Raw genomic sequence first — 27,123 nt, 5'->3', positions numbered from 1 at the left:
TTTTTAATCACCCTTTCCTTTAATCACCAAAAAGTAATTTTCACTTAAATAAAATGGACACAATAAATCATTTAATAAAAGTTGCACGAGCAGTAGACTCACAAAAACTTTCAGTGGAAACACTGGATATTAATTTAACTATTAACTTTCCCTTTGGCCCATCAAACTAAATTTTAGCTTGACCAGTTATCACAGGTTAAGGAAAGTTAAATCATCTTTCACCCTACTCCCAAGTGCTATGTAACATGATGCGAATACATTGGAAAACAGAAGTAATAGACAGTAAAATATCATAATTTCACCTTCAAATGTATTAATCTTTTATTTGTAGAATACATTAACAGAACTCCTAGAGGACTGTTTGCACAAGTTTGCTAGAAAACCTGTCCAAACATACAGAAGTGTGCAATAATACCAACCTGAAATGTATTAAAATTTAATAATAACAATAATGTCAATTTGACTTCATTTTGAAATATTTAAGCAATGACAAGCACCCTTGTATTTATTTGTAATTTGAAAAATCCCTCTTTAAACATATTGGTGGTAAAAACAAAGTCATGACTTGATGTGACCTTTCGTCTTGCATCTCAAACCCGGCTTTTCCACTACCATCACCACACAAATGCATTTGATAAATATAATGGCCAGCAAATTTAATGCCAGCTCAGTATTCTTGACCCTCCTTCCATTCTGTTCACTTAAACAAACACACTACGAATATATTGTTTGACTCAATTAAATGTACATTCCTCTTCTTTTTAAAAAGCAGAAATGATTAAAAAACAACAACCCACAAATACTGTTTCAGGGTGAAGATTAGTGATGTGACTAGTTCTAAGCCAATCAATGCTATGTTCTGCTGGCATCTGGTGTAAACACAAATAACAAATGTTTTCCCCTTATGACACTTAAAATATGACAAGTAGACTTCAGTGGCCTCACTGCTTAAACTTATACAAAGTCTACAGCCACTCTATGGCCGTGATCCACATCTGTATGCATTTCATGGCTGAAGGATTCCTAGCTTTCTTTTTTGAGGAAACATTTCAGAAGGGAGCCCCTGCATGTATCTAGGCTATTTATTTCCCTTTTACAAAGAGAACAAAGGCCCCTGGCACATGAAAGGCTTTGGCTTGCATTCTAAGGCTGCAATTTTGCACAGTGCTTCACAAATGAAAGTCCTATTAACTATTTGAAAGGGGCTGATCATAAATGAGCATGACGTAGACAACAGCTCTACTAAAAGCAAGTAATACTAGTAAACACCACTGGGTTCCAGGTTGTACTCTTAAGCTTTTGGTTAACAAGTTACTCATTTCAGATTTTACATATATTTGAAGAAAAACAGCTAGTAGCTTTCAACAGTTACCCCTCCTTGAATCTGTCCAATGCTCTGTTAGACAGATAACACTACATCTTGCAGCAAGGACTTCTGTGAGTTCACTGTACATTATATGAAGCAGCACTTCCTTGACCAACCAGTTTCATGCAGAATGTAAGTGTTTTGACAACATACATTAATACTTCTAATAATTCTGGATAATATTATTTAATTCAATAGTAGGATTTACAGGATTTTGCTGCAACACTTTAATTATTCCTCATAGCCCCACACAGAGGTAGAAATGTCTGGGTTACCAGATTTTACAGCAGTATTTCACAGATATGAATAGGTTTAATAGTGAACAGTTAATGGTGCACAATTACTGTAAGAATCACACAGTATAGACAGATTCATAATTTTTATGTCTAAACATTGTAAACTAAGCCATTTAAAGGAAACCCATGCGCTCCCAAGTTCTTTATGTTGGAATAACATCACACACAAAACAACTCATTGTGCAGCACCTGAAAACAAAATACTTTGTGCTACCCAAAAATAGCAGAGTTGCTATTTTTTAACATTTTGGTTGTCAACATGGCCAGTTTCCTTCTGCTACTTTTTCAGTTGAAAACAGTAATGTGTATACAAAAAAAATAACCAACATAATACCAAGACTTGTTAGACTCAGCTTCAATCACTATTTTTTCAAAGGATGGGTTAAATACTGTATATATATTAAAAATGAATGTACCAAGTCCAAATGCCATTGTTCTTTGGTGCTGTTTTTCTCTTGTGCCATGATTCTCATAAACCAACCCTCTCTCCAAGTTGCTTATCAAAATCATTCTAGGGAGAAGAGCAATAGACATTCTGAATCATTGGGGGGGGGGGGGCAATTGACAACCCTCCCCCTCAAGTGACATGGCTCCAACTAGCAACTATGCCTGCTATAAAAATGGAAATGAAGGAAATGAAAAGATGCATGAGTAGCACAACTTGTCTAATATATTTTACTGTATTCAAATGGGATTTAGGTAAAGGTAAAGGGACCCCTGACCGTTAGGTCCAGTTGTGGACGACTCTGGGGTTGCGGCGCTCATACGCAATTTACCTTCCCGCTGGAGTGGTACCTATTTATCTACTTGCACTTTGATGTGCCTTTGAACTACTAGGTTGGCAGGAGCAGGAACGGAGCAACGGGAGCTCACCCCGTTGCAGGGATTCGAACCGCTAACCTTCTGATAGGCAAGCCCTAGGCTCTGTGGTTTAACCCACAGAGCCACCCGCATCCCACAGCACCACCCGTGTCCAAATGGGATTTACTCCCATGTAAATGTGTATAAGGGTCAGGGGTCCCTTTACCTTTACCTTAAATGTCTATAAGACTGTTTGAATCTTGACTCATTCAATGAATTAACTTGGTCTTAGGCAGGCTCTCTCCACAATCCCCAAAATAAGGATATTACTACTCTTAGAGGACTCTTACAAGGTTTACACATGAGACATGGAAAGTGCTTTGAACATTCTGAAGTGCTATATAAATGATAAGTGCTATTAAGAAAACAGTGCTTTAACTGTACTCCCTCAATTTTAAATATTTGTGCAGTCTGACTTGCAATGACAGACACACATCACGGTTTAGGACTGGCACAGCTTCAGTTTGTTTGCTTCAGAATTACTGAACAACAGATTGCCAGCTTATTTGTTAATTAAGGTACCTGCATAGTAATGACTGGGGGTGGGGGGTGGGGGTAAGGAGATGACTAAGCAGTAATAACATCTTCTAGTCATTGACAGAAAAAGCTATAACTTGCCGATTCCCCCCACCCTGCCATTTAGCTGGTAAAGCCACAGAAAATCAGCAAAGGAGTTGGCAGTCCTTTAAACCATAAGATAAGCTATTAGGACAAGCATTCAAGCACAGCATGAGTTTAGTGTTGGCACTAGTATTGGGTTTAGAGTTTGTTTCCCCACTACCTTCGCTTTGCCAAAACACACACAAAAACTATGCTCAAATTAAAAGCTTGAGACAGACACAAAGGTGATCCACAAATGTTTCTGCATTTTTAGGGCTTTCCTGCATACAAGTTCAATTACACAAAAACTGTTCATTTATTGTGCGCATTCTTCATGTCTTTCTTCAAGTTTTCACTTCTGTTGGAGACACCACAATTTCCAAACACTCAAATCACAATACTTTATACCTGGGAAAATGAGACATTTCACACAGATAACACATTCATTGCCATTAATGTTCAGACTGGAACAGAGCAAACAACTCACAGGCACCAGAATATTTTTGCAATGCAATTAACAATGTGTGACAATGTTTCCATCATATGGCTATACAGTATTTTGGTGAACCAGATGCACCAAATTAAAGGATTATTTCTGTGGCTGCTTTGCTTCTTACACCATACAGTGCTCCAGCAAAGAAGCTCTTAAACATATACAAAAAATGCAACAGAAGCAAGGCTAACATGTAGCAATGTCTTGTAATTTTGCAGACCCTTCCATTCAGAACATTTATTTATAATATTTGCAAGTCACTTTTTCCATTCACAGAGTGGGTTGTGCTCAGAGCAGCATACATCACCATCTTATTAATATTCTTTGGGTCTTTACAATCCTTTTTCTTGCACACACATATAGCTGAATAGAATAGTAAACTCCTCTTAGACAGTAGGATGTCTGTTTATAAAGCCAGGGTTGTATTTCTATGGAACAAAAGAAAATTCCTAGTCCCAGATTTTCATATTGGGACCACCTGGCTCAGTCTCACAATCCCAATCCTGAGTATTTGTGCTTAAAAGTATCATTAGTTTTAATGGCAGTTATTTCCAGTGTGTTTAGGTGTAGAGGATGTTAACGTGACACAGACTACTTCAGGGGTAATGTTCTAGTATCTGGGTTTTGGTCATGATGCTGACTTTCAGTAGCTGCAGAAATTACAGCAATTATCCACACAGTTTCTGTGGATAACCGTAGATTCACATCATTTCTAAGGGCTAGCTCCCACAGAGGACAGATAAGGAAATAAATGTTTTGTGGGCTGTAGTTGAAACAGCATGCATTGACTTATATGGCTGAATGCTCTGCCATACAAAAATAAAGAAACAGAACTGCTACATTTAGGGAACTTGTATGGCAGGGAAACGGCTAACTTAGGATCATTCCTCTGACGTACTAAATTTTGGTTGGTTGGTTGGTTGTTTTTTGGTACAGAGAAGCATTCAGTCAGTCATGTGAGCCCACACCTGCAAATGGTAGAGTCCAGGAAGAGGTTTACCACATTATCTGCTATTTGTGAGAACTAAGCCTAAGTCATGATCCTTTCCTGCTCAAGCCCTCAATTCCATGGTTCTCTTAGCAACTGACTAAACACGGCCAAGACAGAAGATTCTGGTGCTATTTTCAATAATTGGTTAAAATGCTTTGCTTCAGTCCTTTGAATATATCTCCCTTCAGAGCCCTTTTCAAGTATTAGCACCCAGTGGAAGAGATTTTCTTTGCTAGTGTTCTATAAACTCCACTATCGAAGGCAGCATGCCTCTGAATTCCACTTGATGGGAATCAGAAGAGCACCATTAAACTCAGGTTCTGCTTATGAGCTACACAGAATCGCAGTGCTAGAAGGCTTCCCCAAGGGTGATCTAGCTCAATTCCCTGCAGTGCAGGAACCACAGCTAAAGAATCCCTGAAAGGTTACCACCCTATGAAGGTTTTTCAAACAAGTCTCTTAAATATTGCAGAGTGCTTGGTGTTCCCTCTCCTTCGCACCTGTCCAGGTTGGGCCCCAGAGAGCTGCCCGCTCAGCTTGCCTGCCTCCCCTCCTGGCATTCTTGCTCACCCCCAGCTCTGGTGGTGGAGAAGCAGGCCCCCTCTGTCCTGGGGGAGCCAAAGGTGGGGTTGCCACTGGGCTCCCCCCGTCTCTTAGAGGGGTCCAAACTGTCTTTGAGCCAAGGGAGAGAAGGCTCAAGAGTTCAGGGCTCACGGTATCCTAAGGCTGGAGGGCCCATGGAGGGCAAGGTGAAGCCTGATCTTCCCATATAGACATCTGGCTGGCCACTCTAGGATTCTGGACTATATGGACCTTTGGCACGATCTAGTAGGACTCTTCTTATGTTCTCACATGAATAAGATTCCTCATCCCCATAGTAATGACTCAAGTGTAGCAGTGACCAATCTGTGTGTGTATGGCTGCCAAGCTAGTTCTGTGCTCAGTGCTATTACCTAGGTTAAAACCATCACATCCTTATGTGATGTTGTATTGAATTTTCTAGGTCATGAAACAAAAACACCCTGCTGTGATTTGTGTTGTGCTGCTTGACTGAAGCTGAAGATTTTCAAATGTTGGAAAAACAGCTTTTCATCTTCTGATCAGCACCAATATCTACTATTTAAGTTACCCACATAAATATAATACACTGTTCAAGGATATGTGCCATTGCCACTTTTGCCTGTGCTACATAAATGAGTGTAGTTGTATTTTTTTTTAAGTAAATAGAAGTGTAACTAAGCTTTGTTCTATACATGTACTTTTAAGTTTAGAATTCTCAAGCACTGTCGGGTGTGAGTACTTTAGGCACACAATTCAAAACAATTTTCCCTTTGCTGCAGAAAGACTAATTTACCTGAGATCTGCAAAAATAAAGTTTTATTTATATTTGAATGTGGTACAAACCCCGCTTCCCCTCTGCTTCAGCCTAAAAGAGGCAAGAAGCGAACTCAATCTGGGATACCTGTGATTTTTTTAAAAAAAGCATAGCTGAAATAAATTCTCATTAAAAGGGGGCCAAGAAGCTTACAAAAATTAAAAATTTCCCTTCACCTTCCTATAATGCAAGTAAATTTTTTTCATAATACCTTTGCTATATAGACTGTATTAAGAAACATACAATTAAACCATTTATCCTATAAGCAAGCCATCCTGAAGGAAGCAATGTAGTTCCAAAAGGACAAGTTTCCTTGTTTTCAGGAATATATAAGTCCGGTCAATTCTCATCATCTCGTCTATAGTGAATAGTCTGAATTTCCTGAGCTATGAATGCAGCCATTTCCTGGGTACCTGCTGCAACCACTCGGCATGACATTAGATCTAGAGGTCCACCTATGAAAGGAGAGGGATTTGATCAGTCAAACGAAGCACCTGAGATTCGAAAGTAATGCAAGACTCTGTCCCCTCTGTGACTCAAACCATTTCCCATATAGTACAATTCATCAGATGCAAGACCTCCATTTCACAGGAAGACATTAAGAAGCAATGCTTAGCTGGAACGCACCCACCTTCCCTCTATCATAGGATGGGGCAACCATTGGGAGATAGGCAAGTTGCCTGTTCTAGATAGGGTTGCACTTCCTCTGAAGGAACATGTGCCCAGCTTGTGGGTACTCCTGGATACATCTTTGTCACTAGATGCCCAAGCGTCCTCTGAGTTTTACCAGCTGTTTGGTCTGGGATAGCCTGACGGCAGAAGTCCATGTGCTGGTAACCTCGAGGCTAGATTACTATAATGTGCTCAATATGGCACAGCCTGCTGTAAATCTCCAGCTGGTGTAGAATGCAGCAGCTACACTGCTGACTGGGACACATGGCTGATAGCATATGACATCATTGTTAAAACATACGTTGGTGGGATTAATCTGACAACAACAACAAAACTGAGACGTTTTCTGCCCAGTAAGGGTGGAATGCTCTGCCAATAGACATTGAGCAGGCACCTTCATTTTCAGCTTTTTAACAGCTCCTGAAAAACTTTTCTATGTCACCAGACTTATGCAGGCAATCTTTCCATATTACCGTATTTTTCCATGTATAAGACACCCCCATGTATAAGACGACCCCTATTTTTTGAGCCCAAAATTAAGAAATATTTTAAACACCAAACCAAACAACTTTGATATTTTATTAAATATTCAAAACACTGGTATATTTAGTACCATATATTGAAACATCGAACAGTGAGGCAAGCTGTGTAATGGCAGCTGCTCCCGTCAGCTCAGTGTAACTCCATTGTAGCTGCAGCTCCTGCTCTCCCACCTGTGTGTTGCACTTTTGTCTCAGTATTTACAGTATGTACTGTATTTACTCCACAAGCGCCGGCAAATGCGAATGCTGATCGAGGAGCTGCGACTTCCAGAGCTGCCTGAGTGAGTGCGCTTGGGGAATGGGGGTCTGGGTAGCCAGGGGGAGGCTGAGGGAACCGAGTGGAAAGGACAATGTCCGGAGTGGGGGCTGCTGGGGGGGAGTACCAGACCAGGGTTTGTCGTGAGGCCATTAGTGAGGTGAGGGGGGGGAATAATATGGATGGCGGCATGTATTTATTTATATATTTAATTGTAACATTCCGTGTATAAGACAACCCCCAATTTTAAACTTCAATTTTTTGGGGGGAAAATATTGTCTTATACATGGAAAAATATGGTAATTAGTTGATGGCACCTGTATTTAAATGTTATGTTTAGATAGATAGATAGTCGTAAACAGCTTTTTTAAGATGTGGTGATATGAATATTTTTATAAATAAATGTGCATTATAAACATGTGTTATAAAAATAATATTTTTTGCTTACCTGAAGTATCCATCACAACACCACCTGCCTCTCTGATAATAACTGTAGCTGCTGCCAAGTCCCAACAGTGCAAGCCAAACTGGTAATATGCATCTGCAGCACCAGATGCTAGAAGACAGAGCGCCAATGTGGAACTTCCAATGACACGAACCCTACAATAAGTCACAGGTGGGAGCAAAAACGCTTGTGAAAAGAATGAAAACCATTGATAAAGCCAACCCATGAGGATGTGCTCATGAGTCAAGGTTAGAAAAACAAGTCATCAGTTTTAACCAACGATTTGTTGCACAGACAAACTGGCATATTCACAACAAGTTAAAATATTATCTTAAGAAAAGCCAGTCATATGTTTCCAGGTGTTTGTCTCAACATCTTCCCCTTTCTTTACAATGTTATCATATCCAGCAAGCAATATCTGCTTGTCCTATTGACTTGACAATGCAATACAAGGCTGCCCCATCTTCATAACTCCCAAGCAAAAAGAAATAGGAGGGGTGCTGACTAACACTGAAAAGTTATATTGATGGTGAGTTATATTGATGGTGCAATGAACACTGGCAGAGGAAGAGGAGTGGGGGGGGAGCGCCCCGCCCCCACAGGCGATGCGTGCCACGTCCCTATGGGCAGCGCGCCCCGCCCCCAGGATGCGCGCCAGCCCCGCCCCTGCCCCCGCCTGCTCTCCGCCCCCGGTGCCGGAGCATGAAGCTCCGCCAATGGCAGTGAATGGGGAAGTTGGTTCAAAGGGAGTTCTGTAAGTGCACCAGAATGCCTGCAAAAGTTTAGGTTCACAAAATTTAAATGGATGGCCTCAGTAACTGAAATGTTAATGAAGGTGCTGGTTCTTTTCTTTACAAAGGTTTATGATTTATTTACTTTTAAAAGAAGATCTTACCCATGAGCTTGGGCCTTAAGCAATCGCTCCATGTTGCTGAGAAATAGTTTCAAAGTGTCAGGATCTCGTTTTGGGCCAATCTCTGTTAAAATCAAGGCCTTTGAGATATCTGCAAGACAAAAGGTTATTTTGTATTATTGCAACGGCTTTTCAAAGTAGGCACTGTCCAATTTCTACTGTGAAGGATCTTTGGATATTTTACAATAAGATCGCTTCGCATGTTCATATATTTCTGTTCCTTTTTGAGAGTCTTGCTTATTTCCAAAAGCTTTCAACAAAATTCTGTGTCTTGAAATTATGGAAAACAAATCTGCTTATTACTTTTAGCTAAATACGTTTATTTGGAAGCAGAGTCTTACCCTCTTAGAATCACAGCAGATTCTGCAATAATGTTCAGTCAAAATAATTCTACATCCCATCAACTCTAAGGCTATCACAAAGTACATTTTATATCTTGCAGTAGAATATATAATTCCTATCATATTTTCAAAATTCATACGTGCAAAATTCAGAATTAATACTACCACCATGAACTAACATATTATTTTGAAAAAGCCTCTAAAGTGATTGCATAGCCTCATGCTGCTATTTCAGAGCTGCACACGTTAGAAGCCTATCCCAAGCCCTAGTATTCCAGGACCAATTAACTGAATTTCAAACTTTTGGACAACTTTTCTTTAGCATATAGATACATACTTCACATCCTACGTGATTTTTTTTTTAATTTTCCATTGATAAGTCTGCTAGACTTCCTTAATCACAATAAAAAGTCTCTCTACTTCCACTGATAGAAATCAGTCAACATATTTTTCATTAAGAAATAGGTAATAAATAATCTAGAATTCCACCAACTCTGCAGACTGACAGTGCTAATCCACCCTAAGTAGGCTGCTTCATTATTGCAGCCCCAACATGAAATGGGGTACACTTTAAATACATTCCCTGCAGTGGCTGTAATGTTTAGATTACATTTTTTCAGGTAGTTTTACATAATTGTACAGAGATTCATGCCAGCACCATTCGTAAGGTATGAACTATGTCCACTCACCTGTCACTCAAGAGCTGCCTAATCATAAGATTAAGCAAGGGTCACCAGTTCTATTGCGGCCAAATTTACAGTGATTTATAAAAGCCTCTTTTAAACTATTAAGCTCAATAATTAAAGTATGGTATAGAAAAGAAGGATTACTTAAATAAATGTAAAATATATTCAGTTATGCAGAAGATACATCGAGGGTGCAATCTTATGTGCACTTACCTGGAAGTAAGCTCCACTAAACAGAGTGGATCTTACTTCTGAGTAAATATGCAGAAGATTGCTCTGTAAGTCTACCTACATACGGTAATGACTCTCTAATAATACAATATTCAAAATATTTCTTTTAGAGCACTGAAACCAACCTGTCACTTTTGATACCTGAAGCCTTTTGTCATTACAAAATGCCCCTTGACCTCTTCTACCAGTGTATAATCGTTCTTCCGTGCAGTGATAAATTACACCAAATTCAAGCTTTAGCGTTTTGGGAAAGGAAAAAGATCATGAATGCAATTTGTATTATATATATTGCAATATAAACAGATTATCACTATATAAAATGCATATAAATGGCAGTTTATGCTACTGATAATAAAGAAGAAATGGTTTTGAGCATGCCAGGCTTTCAACTTCACAAGGTACATAAAATTTCAATAAGAAATTAGTTAATCCATCTCCACAGACATTTTAGGGCTAATTTTTACATGTTCAGGAAGCCCCTGGAAATCTTTTCTGCACAGTGTTGACAACAATGAGCAAGAGCTCAACACATCAAACATATCACACAACTGCTTAGTTTTCAAGTTAAGCACCAGTTACTATCCAGATATAGCGCTGGCACAAAAATTCTTGTTTCCTAGGTCTGTTGAGTGGTGCTGCCTGGAGTAGCAGGACAGAGGCTTCAAGTAACCTACAGCACAAAATCCATAGATAAAAGGTTCAGTATCCCATCTCTGCTTTACCACTTGACATCACCCCTATACCTTATTTTACAGTTGCTATGAATAAGTAAGTCCGACACAGGCATGTGAAGTTGTATCCTAAGAGTTACCAATATCTGGTGCTGAATATACAGTACAGGAGTGGTGATAAGAACTAAATGCAAGACTATTATCCCTACCCAACATGTCTTTGCCAAATATTATTCTATGGAACAGCTTTGTCCTTTCCACCTGCCATCTAGCAACAAGGGTGTGTCCCAGCCAACAGACAAAATTTGTTGTTTCCCCTACAGCATAGTCCTTTTCTGTTCTAGTGGGTTCTGCATGAAGAAAGACTGCATTGCATTACCATTGCATCTGTGTAATGCAAAGTTAGCTACTCTGCCCTTGAAGGAATAGTATCAAGGGCAGACTTATAAAGGCTGCCAATACAGGTTTTCTAACAGTCAAGACAAGAATGAAAAATTATGTTGCAGCACAGGTAGGTAGATGGCAATGGGGGGGGGGGGGGGACAACTGGTAAGTCTGCCACTTGATTGATGAGCTGGAAGCTGCTTGCGCAGTCACTCAGGAAACGAATAGCATAGCTTGATCTGACCTTTCCCTTAAGTATGACACTCCTAAATGCATTTACTTGGAAACAAGTCTTGTTGATTTTAATGGACCTTATTTAAGAAAAGAGACATACATACATGCATACATACATACATACTCCACATTTTTCTCTGACAGGGACTCAAGGTGGCTTACAAATTAAAAATAAGAAAAACATAGAAAAAGCCATCATTAAAAAACAATTAAACATTGATAGAATTAAAACATGCAAGACTACTTATAAAAACAGGTCCCTGAAACTGGGATTAGCTACCTTTACATTCTGCCAGCCATAAAGGCAGGGTGACTTATACATACTCTTTTACCCAAAGAATGATTCCAGAATCCATTCATTTATGGTAGGTCATAATAAGACTACTCACAACACCGAAGGATTGGTTTCAGGATTATGCAGATTGGTGTATTCAACCCAAGGTTATAACAGATTAACACTTCAAGATAAATACAGTAACCTAAATGGCTTATCTGTGAGCTCTGTTACTTGTTATGAAGCTCACAAGATTCTCACTAAGTTTGTTAGATATTTTTCACTTAATCACGATAGCAGCAGATAAAGCTTTATCCTATACCTCTTGATTAACAGCAAATCCAATGCTGACGGCCACAGTCGGAAACCTGTGTAAATAAAACCAGTTGCGTCTGTTAGTATGCTCTCTAAACAGTTAATTTCAACAACTTTACCTGTCAGAAATGCAATTGTGTTTGTTCTCAGCTAAGAAATCTGAGAGTCTTAATTTCTTTGTATCTAAAGGAATTGCACATTTTTACTTTTTACCTTTTAAAAACAAGCCCAATGGTTAAAGAATTAGGGGCATCCTGATCTGTTGGATCAGTTTAGCAGTGACCTTTCCCCTGCAGCTGAAGCAGAAATAGCTGACTTGACTTTGATTCTCAGAAAATCCCTTTCCCTTCTTCAAATCTTAGGATGCTGTGCAATTGATCAGAACTTGACGACTGATTCAACTACAACCATCCCTCCCTCTTTTGAACTCTCCACTGAGTTTCAAAACCAGCTTGTCATGCTAATGGCAGGGAGAAGGAAAGTATATTGTTAAAAGCTATTGTCCTTAGGAACATTGTACTAGTCCAATAGTTCTCTGGATTTCAGCCAAAGCCTCTGATGATAAGGGACTCTTTTAGAATAAGGTTTTTATAGGTAACTGGTATGCTGAACTAATATAGGGATGCGGGTGGCACTGTGGGTTAAACCACAGAGCCTAGGACTTGCTGATCAGAAGGTCAGGTCAGCGGTTCGAATCCCCGCAACGGGGTGAGCTCCCATTGCTCGGTCCCTGCTCCTGCCAACCTAGCAGTTCGAAAGCACGTCAAAGTGGAAGTAGATAAATAGGTACCACTCCGGCGGGAAGGTAAATGGCGTTTCTGTGCACTGCTCTGTTTCGCCAGAAGTGGCTTAGTCATGCTGGCCACATGACCCGGAAGCTGTACGCCAGCTCCCTTGGCCAATAAAGCGAGATGAGCGCCGCAACCCCAGAGTCAGTCACGACTGGACCTAATGGTCAGGGTTCCCTTTACCTTTACTATGCTGAACTAAGGTGCCAACCACTACAGTTGATGATTGTTTATGGTACAGCAATGGCAGCTCCAAATTCTTGTGCTACTTAGTAATTACACCCTTTTGGTACTTGTCCCTGCACTTGTGTTTTGGTGCTATTCAGTTCTGTCCACCTGTAATAGACTTCTACAAGGCACTACAAGGGCAAGAACCTATCTTGATAGTAGCCAAACTACGTAACAAAGGATTTGAGAGTGTGCACTCCCCTCACAATAACACTTGGGAAGCCCAAAGTCATAAACTAGAATTGAGTTTGTGCATATGCACTCATCAGAGTCTTCTTCCCAAAGCACGGGGGCAGAAGTTGACTCAAGAAAGGAACCTTATGTGCAAGCAAGCCTTACTCAAATAGGCTGGACACAGAAAAATAAAGAACGACAAAGAGCTTGAGAAAAGGCAGACGTAGCTTTTTTTGCAGCACTGTTTATGTATTTACCTATGTACAAAATTACAGGTGCCATCAACAGGATCAATAATCCAGGTAGGGCTGTCACAGAGAATGCACTTTGAACCAGCAGCGGTAGCTTCTTCAGCAATAAACCTATAATGGATGAGAAAATTAAAACTGAATTATTGGGAGGCACTTAGGCACTGGCATACCCAAACGCAGCTATTTTCTGCTACATTTGGCCTTAAACAAGCATCAGATAAAGTACTATAAGTTATGCTAAGGGGATCTATGTGAGTCTTTGCATATTATCCAAGAGCACATATAGAAGGTGTTCAAGTGACTTTCAGGGTCTCTACAGAGATTTCAGGGTCTTACACAAAGGGAAACCCATGTATTTTCACTCATGAAAAGCTGTGTGTGAATACAATGTAGCAACAGTTTGTACATCACAACAGGTAAGAGGTGTCATTTTGGATGACAGTCAGAAGCACATATAGAAGATATACAAGTCACTCTGCAATGAGTAGTTTTCTTACTATTGAAATAAAAACTATTGAGTAAGATTCAACCTTTGTTCAATATATGAACCAGGCAGGCACATGAATAGAAAACACCTGTTCATCACTATCGTGTCTTACTTGGCTTTAAAGCGCAGTGTGGGTTCCCTAGTCATGTGACTGCCATATTTGGACATCACACCAAACCATGGTTTAGCATGAAGAGAATGAGCTGCACCAAGCTATGGCCTCCCTTTCCAGGACACAAGGAGATCAGAAGCCTAAACTGCAATTAACGCTTACTATGATTTGTTTCCAAGAACAGGACCATTTTTACACAGAACACCACATGTATTTTTGAACATGTCTTGCGCTATAATGCACATGCAACCCTTGACCTTTTGCTGCACTGTGTGTACATTCCAGCAATTAGTTTCAGCTTGCGCAAAGGACATCAAGCTTTACAAGATTACTCACACCTGGAAGAGTTACAGTTTTCCCACCTTTTCACAGCTATTCTTTCCCAATTAAAACTAGATGGCAACTGTCTATTGAAGCTTAGTGCTATATTTGTGAAAACAACCTTCAATTCCAGCCTATATAAAGGGAAGGTTACTGTTTTTGTTGCTGCTGCTGGGCTTTTTTTCATGTGAACAGATGTCCACTAAGATTAGGCTAAAACTACTATATTCATTTCATTACGGGAAATCTAATCTGGATTTGAGAAGACATTGGAGGCAGGAGAATTAAAAAAGAACACACCCTTTTAACATGTTGTCTCCCGCCCATGGCCAACCAGTTATATTTAACAACTCTCACCTGATGTTTAACTGGAGGAGTAGAATGGTTACAGAAAGGTGGTCAACCTTTTGTTCTCCTGAGGACAATCAGTCACCCTTTCTCTACCAATCAGCAGAGGAGCAGGGGGCAGGTACCTCTCCATCACAGGACTGTGCTGAGAGGAAAAGCCCTCCCCTCCTAGCCCAGCATCGTGATGGTGAAGTAAAGTGTTCCCAGTTCTGTCTTTCCCCCCTCATTGCAGTGCTATGCTTTGAGAAAAGGTTCGTCTCTCCCCACCCAGATCTCTACTCACTTACTTCCCAAATGCCCCAAAATGCTCCTTCCTGTTTCCTGAGCACTATAACCTCCTAGGTGTGGTGCTGTGCCAGAGGGAAAAGAAGCTCCCGGTTTCTCCTGGGGCTGGTAGATCACTTGAAGCATCTCGGTTCAAATCCCCAATTACCACAAAACTCATTGAATGACTATCTCTCAGTCTAACACAACTCAAAGCACTGGGATGGGCTATACATTTTATTGCATAACTAGGGATCCAGCTAGGTTGAGGGCTGCATGTCAGTGGTAGACAAAGCGAAAACCACACGTCCCCATGCTCATCCATCCCTCTTTCATAAGTTATTTACAAATCTTCCCTTCTCTCCCCCACTGCTAGCAATCTGGCAATTAGGTTTAGAACCAGTGGCGTAGCGTGGGGGGTGCAGGGGGGGCCGGCCGCACCGGGCGCAACATCTGGGGGGGGGCGCACGCTCGCACTCGCAGCTCTCTGCCCCTACTAAAATCCACGGGTTAGGGGGCGCAAATTACTTGCCTTGCCCCAGGTGCTGACAACCCACACTACGCCACTGTTTAGAACAAAGGCCCCCATTTGCATTAATGGGATCTGTTTTCTTAAGCCTAATTGCCATTCTGGCTCCTCACAATCTTTAGAAGAGTAGCAACATATGGGGAAGGTTAACTCACCATGGCTAGCTCTCACCACTACAAAAATCACTCCCATGCAGCAATTAGGGTTAAGAAAAATGGTCTCAGCTAATTGCTTCATGGGGCTGAAACAGATGAGGGGAGGCTGCAGGATAGATGCAAAAGCTCAATGGGCTGCAACTAGCCTACAGGTTGCCAGTTCCCCATCCATTTATGACATCTTCAGACAATTGGCGGCACATTTAAGTTTATCACCAACTGTACGCTTGGCAGAACTGTAGCCAATCCCTGTTATCTTACTAGTGTACGTGAGGTGCATGTTTGTATCATTCAGTCACTGCATTCATACAATGTGTGAAGCAGCTTATTAGTACTGATATTCTCCAAGCTTTCTTATTCACAGAATGACATTTTCAATTCCAGTTCAAAACATAACTTGCCTAGGATAATACCATAGCTGGACCTACCTGTGAGAGGGAAATTTTTCTTTCAGAGCAGAAACAATTAAGTTTTCCACAAAGTGATCTGTTTCTGTCACAAGATCTGCTGCAGAAGTTTTGGTAGACACCTGTTTTTCCTCAGTGAGAGCTTTGCTAATAATCTAGAAAAATTAAATCAGAAATTACTTTACCATTTCCCTCCACAGAACTCTCAACTGACTCAAATGACAAGCAATAGACAAAAAAAGTTCACAGTTATGCCCATATAGAATTGCTAAAAAACATCAAATGGGTTTTGTAAAATCAAATAAAAATTATTCCCATCAAAAAATTTTTTTTAAAAAAATCAAACTGGTACTGCTGTGACATGTCACCAATATTTCAGAGACACTGGTCTGTAAGCCATTCGGTTACATTTTCAACATTTAGAACTTTGCTGCGTTGGAAGCCACAGGTTTGTCTCTAAATTATTATAAGCACAAATGTATTTTTACATATTGTTTCACAGTGATTTCCATGGTGAAATTATCCTGAAGAGAGCAGGTAAGATGTTTCATCACTCAGAGGAAGAGGATGGGTGAGAGGAAGGGCTATCTGTATGTGGTCTTAAACACACACAATTGTTTCCAGAGAGCAATGGACATATCTTCCCCCTCACGACTACCACAGCATTTGACCAAATTCTGCTTTAGTAGCTTGATAGCCATCCAAATTTTACGAACGAAGGGGAGACTTCAACAAGATAGTATTTTTACACATTGTTGTTTCAACTGAAATCAAAAAAATTGCTTTTGGATTAAGTCCCTTTCCTTCAAAATGGTTTCAGAATGCGACCCTATGGTAGCAGGGCATGCTTACCCAATTTATCTATTACTTCTGCTTTAATTTGACAACTCAGAAGAAGCTGTGTTATACTGACACAGGCCATGGGGCCATCTAGCTCAGTAATGTGTATACTGACAGTGGTTGTCCACCATTTTAGACAGGAGTCTCTTTCAGCCCAAGCTGGGGATGTCAGGGACTAAACATGGAATCTTCTGCTCTTCCACAGAGCTATGGCCCTTCCCCATGACTCCTCCTGGTAACTGTTCGGAAACTGCAGCTGGTACAGAATTTAGTGGCCAGATTGCTGACTGAGGCAAGTTGGGTCCTGTCCTTGTGAGAACAGTCCTCACATTTCAGGACTGAACTCTGACATTGAAAAGAAATTACAATCAACCTGGCCTGGAAAGAGAACCTGTTTATTATATATGGGATCATTCTTACCTTCAAATACTGCTCTATTTTTGCATATCGATGTACAGTAGTTCTTACTGGGTCATTTTACTAGGATTTCTTATAATGCATAGTTCCCCTTACCTGTATGTCAAAACACCTTTTCAACTACCAGTTAATGGAATGCTATTGGCTAGAAACTGATACAGTATTTCCTTTAACTCATTTTTTTTCAACCTATACATTGCCCTTTAAAAAAGGGGTCACATCTTAACAATGTGGCTCCTTAAATGGTATCTGAAGTTGGCAATGGAAAAGCAAGGCATTCCTAGTGAAATCAGGACTACAGACTTTTACCCAAACTCTTGTTGAATATTAACAAGATACATCCTTGACACTGAACACATTAATGCAGATACAACAATGATGCAATACAGATTACTCCCATTTAAACCCACTCAACAACCTCAAATTAATGTGTTGGGGTTTTTTAAACCAAGTGTTCCAACAATGTTTTCTTTGATATTTTACCATGGGCTACTTTTAGGCCAGGTAGTTAAGAAGAGCCATTTCTGTAATGTCCAGAAATGCAAGGTAGCTTTCCTTTGCCCTTTTGTTTGACCTGGCCCAGTTGAACCCCATTTACCTCCTAAACTGTTAATCCACAGTTAGCCCACATCTGACTTCATTTCTTGAAAAAGTACTTCTGTCCACCAGTTCTCTCTCTTTCACCAGCATCTCCCCATTCTTTTCTCCACGTGCAATCTTATGCACTTGCTCGGGAGTAAGAGGGAGCTATTAAACTAAATGCACCTCGCGTCCCCGCCAAACATGCACAAACTCGACCGGCCAGCCAGAATTGACAAGGCTGCGTGCAAAAGGCTTGCAGTACTCAGAAGCTCTGTCCGCAACCAGGAGACCAGGCCCTTCGCTGCCCAGCAGGTAACTTTTTGTGTGTGTGTGTGTGTGTGTGTGTGTGTGAGAGAGAGAGAGAGAGAGAGAGAGAGATGCAGCGATTTCTCAAGTCCCACACGAATCTCAAAAGGAGGCAGGGAGGCATGTCAATCCGTGTTTGAAGCTTCTTCTTGCTTACAGACCCCGCAGGGCCGGAGGAGGGGCAGCAGCGGAGTGAAACACCGCCGCCCCGCTCCCCCTTGCAGCCCTGCTTCCCCAGAGCCCCCCACGTGGCGCCTGCTCACCTGTCCGGCCCGGAGCGCTAGCTGCACCGCCACCTCCATGCACTCCTTCCAGGGGTCGCCCGGGCTGGCGGCCGCCTCGCCCCGTTTCTGCTCCCCGCTGGCCTTCATGGCAGCCGCTGCCCCCCTCCCTTCCAGGACGCCTCCGCCTTCTCGGGGCCCAAGCGAGGCGGCCTCCCCTCCTCGGTCCCCACCGCGCGGGGAGGGCGAGCCGGGGGCTGCGGCGCAGCGCTGGCTCAGGCGTCGCTCGTGCAACTTCCCCGCCGCTTGGCTGGGGCTGCCGCTGCTTCTCCTCCCGCTCACGGCTGGACGAGGCTGACTTCTGCCGCCCCGCTGCGTCCCCGCTCCGACTTTCCTCGTCCGTCTGGCTCCCGCGTCCTCTTTCCTCGCTCGGGGAGGCAAGAGAGGCGCTGACGGCACAGAGGCGCCGCCTCCTTGGGCGAGAGTGACGGCGCTTTGCACCCATCCAGGAGCGGCAGCCTCCTCGCCACGCAAAGCCCGCTCGCTGGCTGCTAATTTTAGGACGCCGTTCAGACTGCTTGTGGCAGCAGCCGCAAAGGCTGGGCCCTTGAGCAGAGGACGAATCATGGGCTCGGGTGTGTGTGTGTTTTTGTGTGTGAGAAATAGGATGTGGCTCACAGGAAATCCCTCGCTTCTTTCAGGCAGCCGCCCGCCTCAGTTCAAGATCTGGTCTCATCCTCACCTCTTCCTCTCTGAAGTTGCTTCTGACTGCACAGCACTTCGTCATTGTTGCCATACAGGGTCGTTCAGCTTGCCAACCCCCGGTGCTGTTCCCCTCACTTTATCCCCCGAGAAATGCCCTTTCCCACCCCATGTAATTATGGAGCTTGCCAACCGCATTTCTGCAGAAATACCCATGCCTCCCCTCTCCTGCACACAAACCACCCCCACGGAAAGCTCCTACATCTTCCTCTTCCCACGCATTGCATCTGTTAACATACTTTTCACCTTCCGCCCAGTCAGGGCTGGACCAAGACACAATTGCGCCGTTCTGAGGTGAACCACAAAATGGTGCTCCCTCGTCTCCAGGGAAGGAGGAGTGAGTTAAAATCTAGGAGCAAGCAGTGAGTTAAGATCTACATCCTTGCCTTATGGGTGGCCCTACACCCAGTTAGGAAGCCACAATTTCCTCCTGTTCTGCAGAACCCTTAATACCTCTGCTTTCATCTCCACCCCATTCCCTTGCCTCCTACTCACTTTGTCAAGGCTGTACATTTTGTAGGTTTAAAAACAGATGTACATAAATGCACAAAGGATCAGGTTCTTCATGTACCTGTTATGGCGCATTTGGCTGCAGAAATTGGATATGTTACATAAATAGATCAGAACCCGAAAATATGAACCAATGATGTGGTCAGTTCCTAGCCTAACATTACATTTGCTCCTAAATTATGAGAATGTTGCATCTTAATCTGTACCTTATATTTCCAGGCCGTGAAAGTTTTGTGGGAGTTGACAGTTTTAGTATATAAACTTAGAAAATAATACACACATTTGTATTTATTGTATCACTATGCAGCTTAAAAAAACTTTTAAGCAATATAATCTCATATCTGTGGACAATAAAATGCTACATACACACACACATACACACATTGCATAATGCTTAAAATATGCTCACAGTTTGACTTCAAAATACCTATTTGTTGCATTTATATATCACCTTTCTGTCAAGCAGTTTATAATTTTAAAATACTAAAATATATTATATGTAAAGCTAGCCCTAGGTGGGGAGAGGGAAGTCTGACTGCAGAAGGTCTTAGTGTTGTCTTAACTTGCCTTGGCCACTCTCTTCTTCCTTCTCACGGGGTAGATTACTGTTGGAGTAACTGGACATGAGAAGGGCTTCATTTCCTTTAAAAGTGTAAATCACTCCATGGATGAGCTAATCGCAGGTACATGGCCAGCCAAGCCAGCTGCTATGGTAATGGCCCAGTGCCCCTACTGTAACTGTGATAGATGCATGTCAACTCAGTAGTGTCCATTAATCAATTAGCCAGTCAGTGTAACTTGTCAAGTGTAACATCTTGAATTGCTGAACTTATTTAGAGCAACAGAGATACTTTGTACTTTTATGTATCTGTGTATATCCATATCTGCCTACAACTTACAAGCCATCCGTGTAGTGACTGGTACTGGGAGCAACTTCTAGTAAATGGGTGTCTCACCTGCCTGAGATTCCCAACAATTATGACGATTGGCCTTATGGGTGGGGAGGGGACAGTCTGACTGGACTAAGCCCTGATATTATATTTTCCTCTCTGTGGTGGGTTCATCCAAGATCAGATACTACCTGTATCTGCAAATGCTACTACAGAATGTTAAATAACCCCCTCCTGCAAAATTCTGCAAATAGGCTTTGGCATGTTTCCTGTGCAGGAACTAAAGGTCAGGCACTCATTAAGAATTCACTGTACAGTTAATGGGTAGTACAGTGGCATACATCTCTGCTCAGAAGTAAGTCTCTTTGTATTCTGTTAGGATGGCAGCTTAGGCTTTGCTTTAGGGGGGAAGGGTTCTTGTGCCAGTAACAGCTGTATGACAGCCAGATAGTTATCAGGCTAGGATTTTCTATTGTGGAAATACAATTATGGGAAAATTTTCACCATGACTGTGCTCTCTCTTAATTTTGTGTTATGCTATGCCCCACATGGCAGTCATTTTTTAACCGGTGCCCACAGCACTCTTAAAAATTGAAATGTGCTCACTGGCCCCAAAAGTGGTGATCCCTGAGTTACAGGGTTCTACTAACCAAAGTATATTGTAACTTGTTCATACCTACTACATGAAAGGCAAGAACAGACATACTTTGGACAGAAAATGTAGAACACAGCTGTGAATGGAAACCAGAATGTAGATCCTAAAACACTGGTGTAATGGTATTCTAAGATTCAGGAGCTTCCACAAACTGTACCCTGTGAAGCCTTTATAATCAGTTTTCAAGTACAGTGACACATACTATGATCACAGTAGTAGTCTTTTGAAAGAATGTAACAGTAGAGGAGGAATTTAAGTAATATTATTTAAAATATTACGGATTTTATGAAAATCATCCTGGATAGTATTGCAATGCAACCGTGTGTGTGTGCGCGCGTGCGTGTGTCACTCTTTCTGTCTGTATGCAATATCTAGTGAAAGTTTAATTAAACATTGGAACACAAACTATCATTCCAAACACACTTTATAAAAAATTATGCAAATGTGAAATATACAAATTTAATTTAACACTCTTCTGGCTTTTAAAAATATCTGTTGTAGTTTGGTTATCCGTGATATGAGCATTATTTTCCAGCACACTTCACACATATTCATTTGGTATTCAGCTTTTACGTTCCAACTGCAGCTAACATATTTTTCCACCCTGATTTTTCTTGCTAGGGCATGCTTTGGAGACATACTGTGTGGAGCCGGAATTATGCATAATGAAACCTTACTCACTGGAACATGAAGGCTGGTTTGTAGAAAACTGCTTCCACTTTATTCATAGTGCAGAAGTGGCAGGATCAGCTTCTGAATAATAATGCAAATATTGATTCATTATGATATGATGAATCACAGACAGTTTGGGGACTCTTTAAAACTACTATTGGCAGTTTTATTTTCAAAGTACCAACATACAAAAAAGGGGGGGGGGATTTACAGTGCAGTCCTAAACATGGCTGCTCAGAAGTAAGTGCTATTGAATTCAATTGGGCTTTCTACCTCCTGACTGGCGTTTCCGTGCGCTGCTCTGGTTTGCCATAAGTGGCTTAGTCATGCTGGCCACATGACCCGGAAAAACTGTCTGTGGACAAACGTCGGCTCCCTTGGCCAGTAAAGCAAGATGAGCGCCGCAACCCCAGAGTTGTTCGTGATTGGACTTAACAGTCAGGGGTCCTTTACCTTTAGCTTTACCTCCTGACTTACACAACAGAGCAGACAGAACAGGGAGCCTGTATGTGGCAATAAAGCTGAGACTGTTAACAATCCTATCTTTATTTTTCTTTTCTTTTTTGAAAAAATATGCATCTCATTTGCATTATGTTTTAATTGTGTGTGTGTGCACGCCAAACCTGCTACTTGCCACCATGTCTACTAGACTGGTAAGGGCTGTGAGGAAGACATGGGGGCATGGCCAATCAGTTCAGAGGGGTATAGGCAGTTGCTCCCGTTTTTTTCTCCCCAACATCTTCCCTTATAAAGATACTGTGGACAGCTATACAAACACTTAGCACTGAACTGGACTGTACACTCTTTGGGTTAGAATTTCTTATTTTAATTATGTACACGGCCATCTACATTGATGGTGGTATATAAATAAATAAATAACCAATATTTGTCAGTTTTATTATTTAAGAGCATCCTGGTTTCACTGAACAACAGTGAATACCTGTGCAAATATAAGCCTTAGTTCTTGAAATTACATGCTGCAAAGTTATATTGAAAATATATTAAAATGTCCCAGGGGAGGGAAACAGTGTTGCTCCAGATGTCCCTGGACTTCCATCAGCCCCAGCCATTATGGCCAGTGGTCCTGGATGATGGGAGCTGGGAGTCCAGTAACTTCCACGTTTCCAATTCTTACTGTAAGTAAGGATTAAGAATTTCAAAAGGATTCTGGCGAAAGAACCATAGCTCAATGGAACAGTGATAATAACAGAGCTGTATTTTTATCCCAGTCTCTCCAACTCCTTAGTTTAGTTTACTGTGAATGACAGGTGGTTCCTAGCTGTTCAACCGTGCTCTAATATACCTTTCATAACCCCAGGAAGTTGATATTTCATAACCACAGACTTTCATAACTTGACTTCTCGGTGCTGTTAACTGAAAATAGCCTCTGCCTGATGAGACTGAAATCCTTTTGATCACCAGGTGTCATTATGTTTTAAAAAGTCATGTAGCCTCTGTAAAAGTTGCACTTCACTCAGGTCTCTGCAGTTTCTATCTTCTGTAGAATGAATGTGCAATGTTTCTATATCCTGATTTAATTTAGAGAAATGCAATGAAATGAAAAATTACTCTGCTTCTGAAGGACCAAAATCCAACAGCACAATCCTTCATGTCTAAAAGGTAAAGGTACCCCTGACTATTAGGTCCAGTCGCAAATGACTCTGGGGTTGCGGCACTCATCTCGCTTTACTGGCCGAGGGAGCCGGCGTTTGTCTGCAGACAGCTTCCGGGTCATGCGGCCAGCATGACTAAGCCGCTTCTGGCGAACAAGAGCAGTGCACGGAAATGCCGTTTACCTACCCGCCAAAGCGGTACCTATTTATCTACTTGCACTTTGACATGCTTTCGAACTGCTAGGTGGGCAGGAGCTGGAACGTAACAATGGGAGCTCACCCCATCATGGGGATTCGAATTTGCATGCAAAAGGTCCTAGCTGAAATGCCAAGTGTCTCCAGATAGGGCTGAGAAAAACTGAAACCCTGTGTATCTGTTGCCAGTCAGTATTGACAATAGTGAGCTAGATATATATGACTTACTAGAGGGCAGCTTCCTATGTTCCTTTAACTGAAAGATCTACAGTGAGGAGTCCCTTCAGCAGTGGGTCAGTTTATCTGCCTGTTTACCAGAAGGTTGGTGATTCGAGTCCACCCAGGGATGGCTGTGAGCAGGATTCCTGTATTGCTGGGGGTTGGGTTGGATGACATGGGGTTACTTCCAACTCTACAGTTTTATGATTCTATGAATACTACTAAGACTGCAATAATATACATACTTACCTGGGAGTAAGTCACACTTAACAGGACTGTTGGATTAGTCATATTCATATGCCAGTTACTTCTTTGCAGGGCTATTTTTCAGCTGGAACTCACCAGTACTCAGTTCCAGTGCCATTATAAGAGAACAAGGGTGAGTTCCAGCACCTCTTTTCCTATAAAAAATAGAACTGCTTCTTTGTTTAATATCCTATTGGTGTTACTTGGAGCCATGTTCATGCAACCATAACCATGATTATGAATTTGTGGAGATGGGAGTAGGATTGTGCCTTTATTACTTGGAAAGTTTGGCATAGACATGGAATTGCTATACAGTGGTACCTTGGGTTAAGTACTTAATTCGTTCCAGAGGTCTGTTCTTAACCTGAAACTGTTCTTAACCTGAAGCACCACTTTAGATAATGGGGCCTCCTGCTGTCGCTGCGCTGCTGGAGCACGATTTCTGTTCTCATCCTGAAGCAAAGTTCTTAACCTGAAGTACTATTTCTGGGTTAGCGGAGTCTGTAACCTGAAGCGTTTGTAACCTGAAGTGTATGTAACCCAAGGTACCACTGTATATCTGGAGACCCTGCATTTTGTAGAGTTCCTGATCACACTGCAGAGCCAACATGCCTACGTTTATATGCGGTAGTATTCAACTAAGTTATAGTCAGAGTAGACCCACTGAAATGAATGAACATGACTAAGTTAGGTCCATTAATTTCAATGGCTCTACTCTGTGTAAAACTTAGTTGAATACTACCCAAGCAGATTCGGGGCAGAATTCAATGCAGCACTAAGGAGATAATTCCATCAGCACAAGCATTTCTGTTTGTCTGGTGGAAAAAATCTCTACTTTGTTGCGTTGATAAATAACGGCAGACAAAGAGATGTTTGTTTCAGAGCTTGCGTGTGATGAGCCAGATGAAAGTGAGAGAGAGAGTGTGTCTCTCTCTCTCTCTAGCCCCACAGCTTCTCTCTTTTATTCAAAGTTAAAAAGCATGGCCACGGTGTGCTTGTGGCTGATTGGTTAAAAATAACACAAAGAAACTGAATTCTTATTGGATTACATATATGTAAGGCGGGCTTACATAGGTTCATTAATCTTTGGTACATGAAAGAAAGTATGCAAGAGCTGCACTTAGACAGGTATATAAGCTCTTAATCCACTTATGACTAAAATTGATTATAATATGACTAAAGCAATTACTGATGTTATGATCATAATATAAACTCACATAATTAATTATACATTGAGGATTAACAGATCATTGTGAACTTAACGTGAACTAAAATAAAAAAAGTGGTATGCAAGGAATGGAATGTAGGGATTTGTGTGCCAGGGACAGGCTTACGCTGTGTGCGTGAAGGAGAGAAGCGTGTCTGATTATAAGAAGCTAGAAATAGTTCCCAGAATGCAAGAGGAAAGAGAACCAGTGTTTTACTATACTGGCACATAAGGATGACATGTCTACACTACTTCCCCTGCCACATGTTCTCCTGATCCTCCAGAGTGTATTGCAATGGTATGTGATTCTGATTATTCCTTCAAATATTCCTATCTAGAAATGTGGTCACATGAACTAGAGAGAGTAGGCTAGTGCTCAGAGAGGCTACATAGGACTTTACAAGTTTTTTTATTATTATATATAAAAAAAATGTCCTTTGACTTAGGTCTCAAAACCAATAGCAAGGCAGTGAAGACCTTTCAGCGCTGGCAATAACTGATCAGCATGATGGTCTAAGTTCAGCTGGTCACACTGCTCTGAACTAGTTGAAGTTTCCAAAGAAATTTCCTAGGCAGCCCTATTTATTAGTATGAGAGTAAAACAAAAAACCCAGAGAATCCTGGATGTTTTCAAGATTAATTGTGGCAAGATTATGTTAGCATACAAACTGCAGATGCAGCTAAACTGGGCATCCATTATGATGGTTACAAACACCAGCAATCTGTAACTGAGGCTGTGTACACATTACCAGTGTAAGACGCAGACTCTGCATTTCTATCACATTTGCACATATGTGTTTCCCAATTGTCCAATGCCTGGTGGGTGGAGAAGGGGTCTGGATGCCTTTGTATGGATTGCATTTTCAAGCATTTTGCCCCAAACCAGGTTTGATTAAAGGGTGTGTGTGTGTGACCTAGTTGCATTTTTAGCCAGCAGTGTGTCTAGAGATGTTTGGGGAGGATAAATTAGCAGTAATTGTAACAAGTAGCCCCATCCCTGTATGCTATAAATATTAGGAATCTTTACATATATTTGATCTTAATAGTGATCTTGTATTGAGACTGTGTTCTGATCTATTTCACTTTCACTGTAATTGTGTTTGTTGTCGTCAATTACAGTAAGCCCACAACTTATGTGAGGGTTAATATTCTGGGGATTGTGCCTAAAGCCAAAATTGTGTGCCGTCAAGAGTCAAGACACATTGGTTGCCAAAGTTTTTTTCCCAGATGCCTACTCACCCCCCAAAGGAGGGGGGACCAAGTGTGTAAAGCTGAATATGCACAAGTTATATGTGTGTAACTTGTGGGCTTACTGTACTAAATTTTCCAATAGGTCTGCTGGTCTTGTGACTTGAAATTGAAACAAACTTCCCTGTAACCTGTGCAGCTGCCAGCTGGTAAATTAGGAATAACTTTGCTAAATCTTAAATTGCTAACTGTAACCCTAGATGTAAATCCTACAGAATGGGACTTATGTGGATACAGGCTCATAGCTAAATAGCTTATAGCTGCAATGCTGTAAACACTCATCTAGAAGCAGATGCATTGTGCATCTAAATTTAGCACTGCAGGATTTTACAGCTATCCAGTTTCTTGAGTTTTCTAATAATTCATCTTTTAAAGGGCTAACATATATTATGATAGGCCAGAGCAGGACACAACCCTTACTTTCCAGTTCCTTTTTGTTCTTGTCTAGTTAATCCAGCAAAAAAAATAGCCTGGTTTGTTAGGCTTCAAATAAAATGAAAAGTTATTTGTATTTTTATATAAAAGGTTTG

At 41.4% G+C, this 27,123-nt stretch overlaps 1 protein-coding gene and 1 long non-coding RNA gene across 2 annotated transcripts; one reads left to right on the top strand and one right to left on the bottom strand.

The window, feature by feature from the left end:
* Positions 1–296: 296 nt before the first annotated feature.
* On the bottom strand, positions 297–19,018 carry IMPA2 (inositol monophosphatase 2). The gene is made up of 8 exons (XM_081014241.1): positions 18,419–19,018; positions 16,032–16,165; positions 13,394–13,498; positions 11,954–11,999; positions 10,194–10,302; positions 8,793–8,901; positions 7,901–8,052; positions 297–6,437 (listed from the first exon to the last, which is right to left on the bottom strand). The coding sequence occupies exons 1-8, from the start codon at positions 19,001–19,003 to the stop codon at positions 6,322–6,324; spliced, it is 1,356 nt and encodes a 451-aa protein (XP_080870367.1). The 5' UTR covers positions 19,004–19,018; the 3' UTR covers positions 297–6,321.
* Positions 17,333–24,273, top strand: LOC308481704. The gene is made up of 4 exons (XR_013988828.1): positions 17,333–18,161; positions 19,396–19,500; positions 21,815–21,890; positions 24,211–24,273. It is a non-coding gene; the product is annotated as an uncharacterized lncRNA (long non-coding RNA).
* The last annotated feature ends 2,850 nt before the right edge of the window (positions 24,274–27,123 follow it).

This window comes from Podarcis pityusensis, assembly GCF_964106645.2.
Source record: "Podarcis pityusensis genome assembly, chromosome: 7".
Taxonomy (NCBI): Eukaryota; Metazoa; Chordata; class Lepidosauria; order Squamata; family Lacertidae; genus Podarcis; species Podarcis pityusensis.
This window is presented reverse-complemented; position numbering and strand designations above follow the sequence as displayed.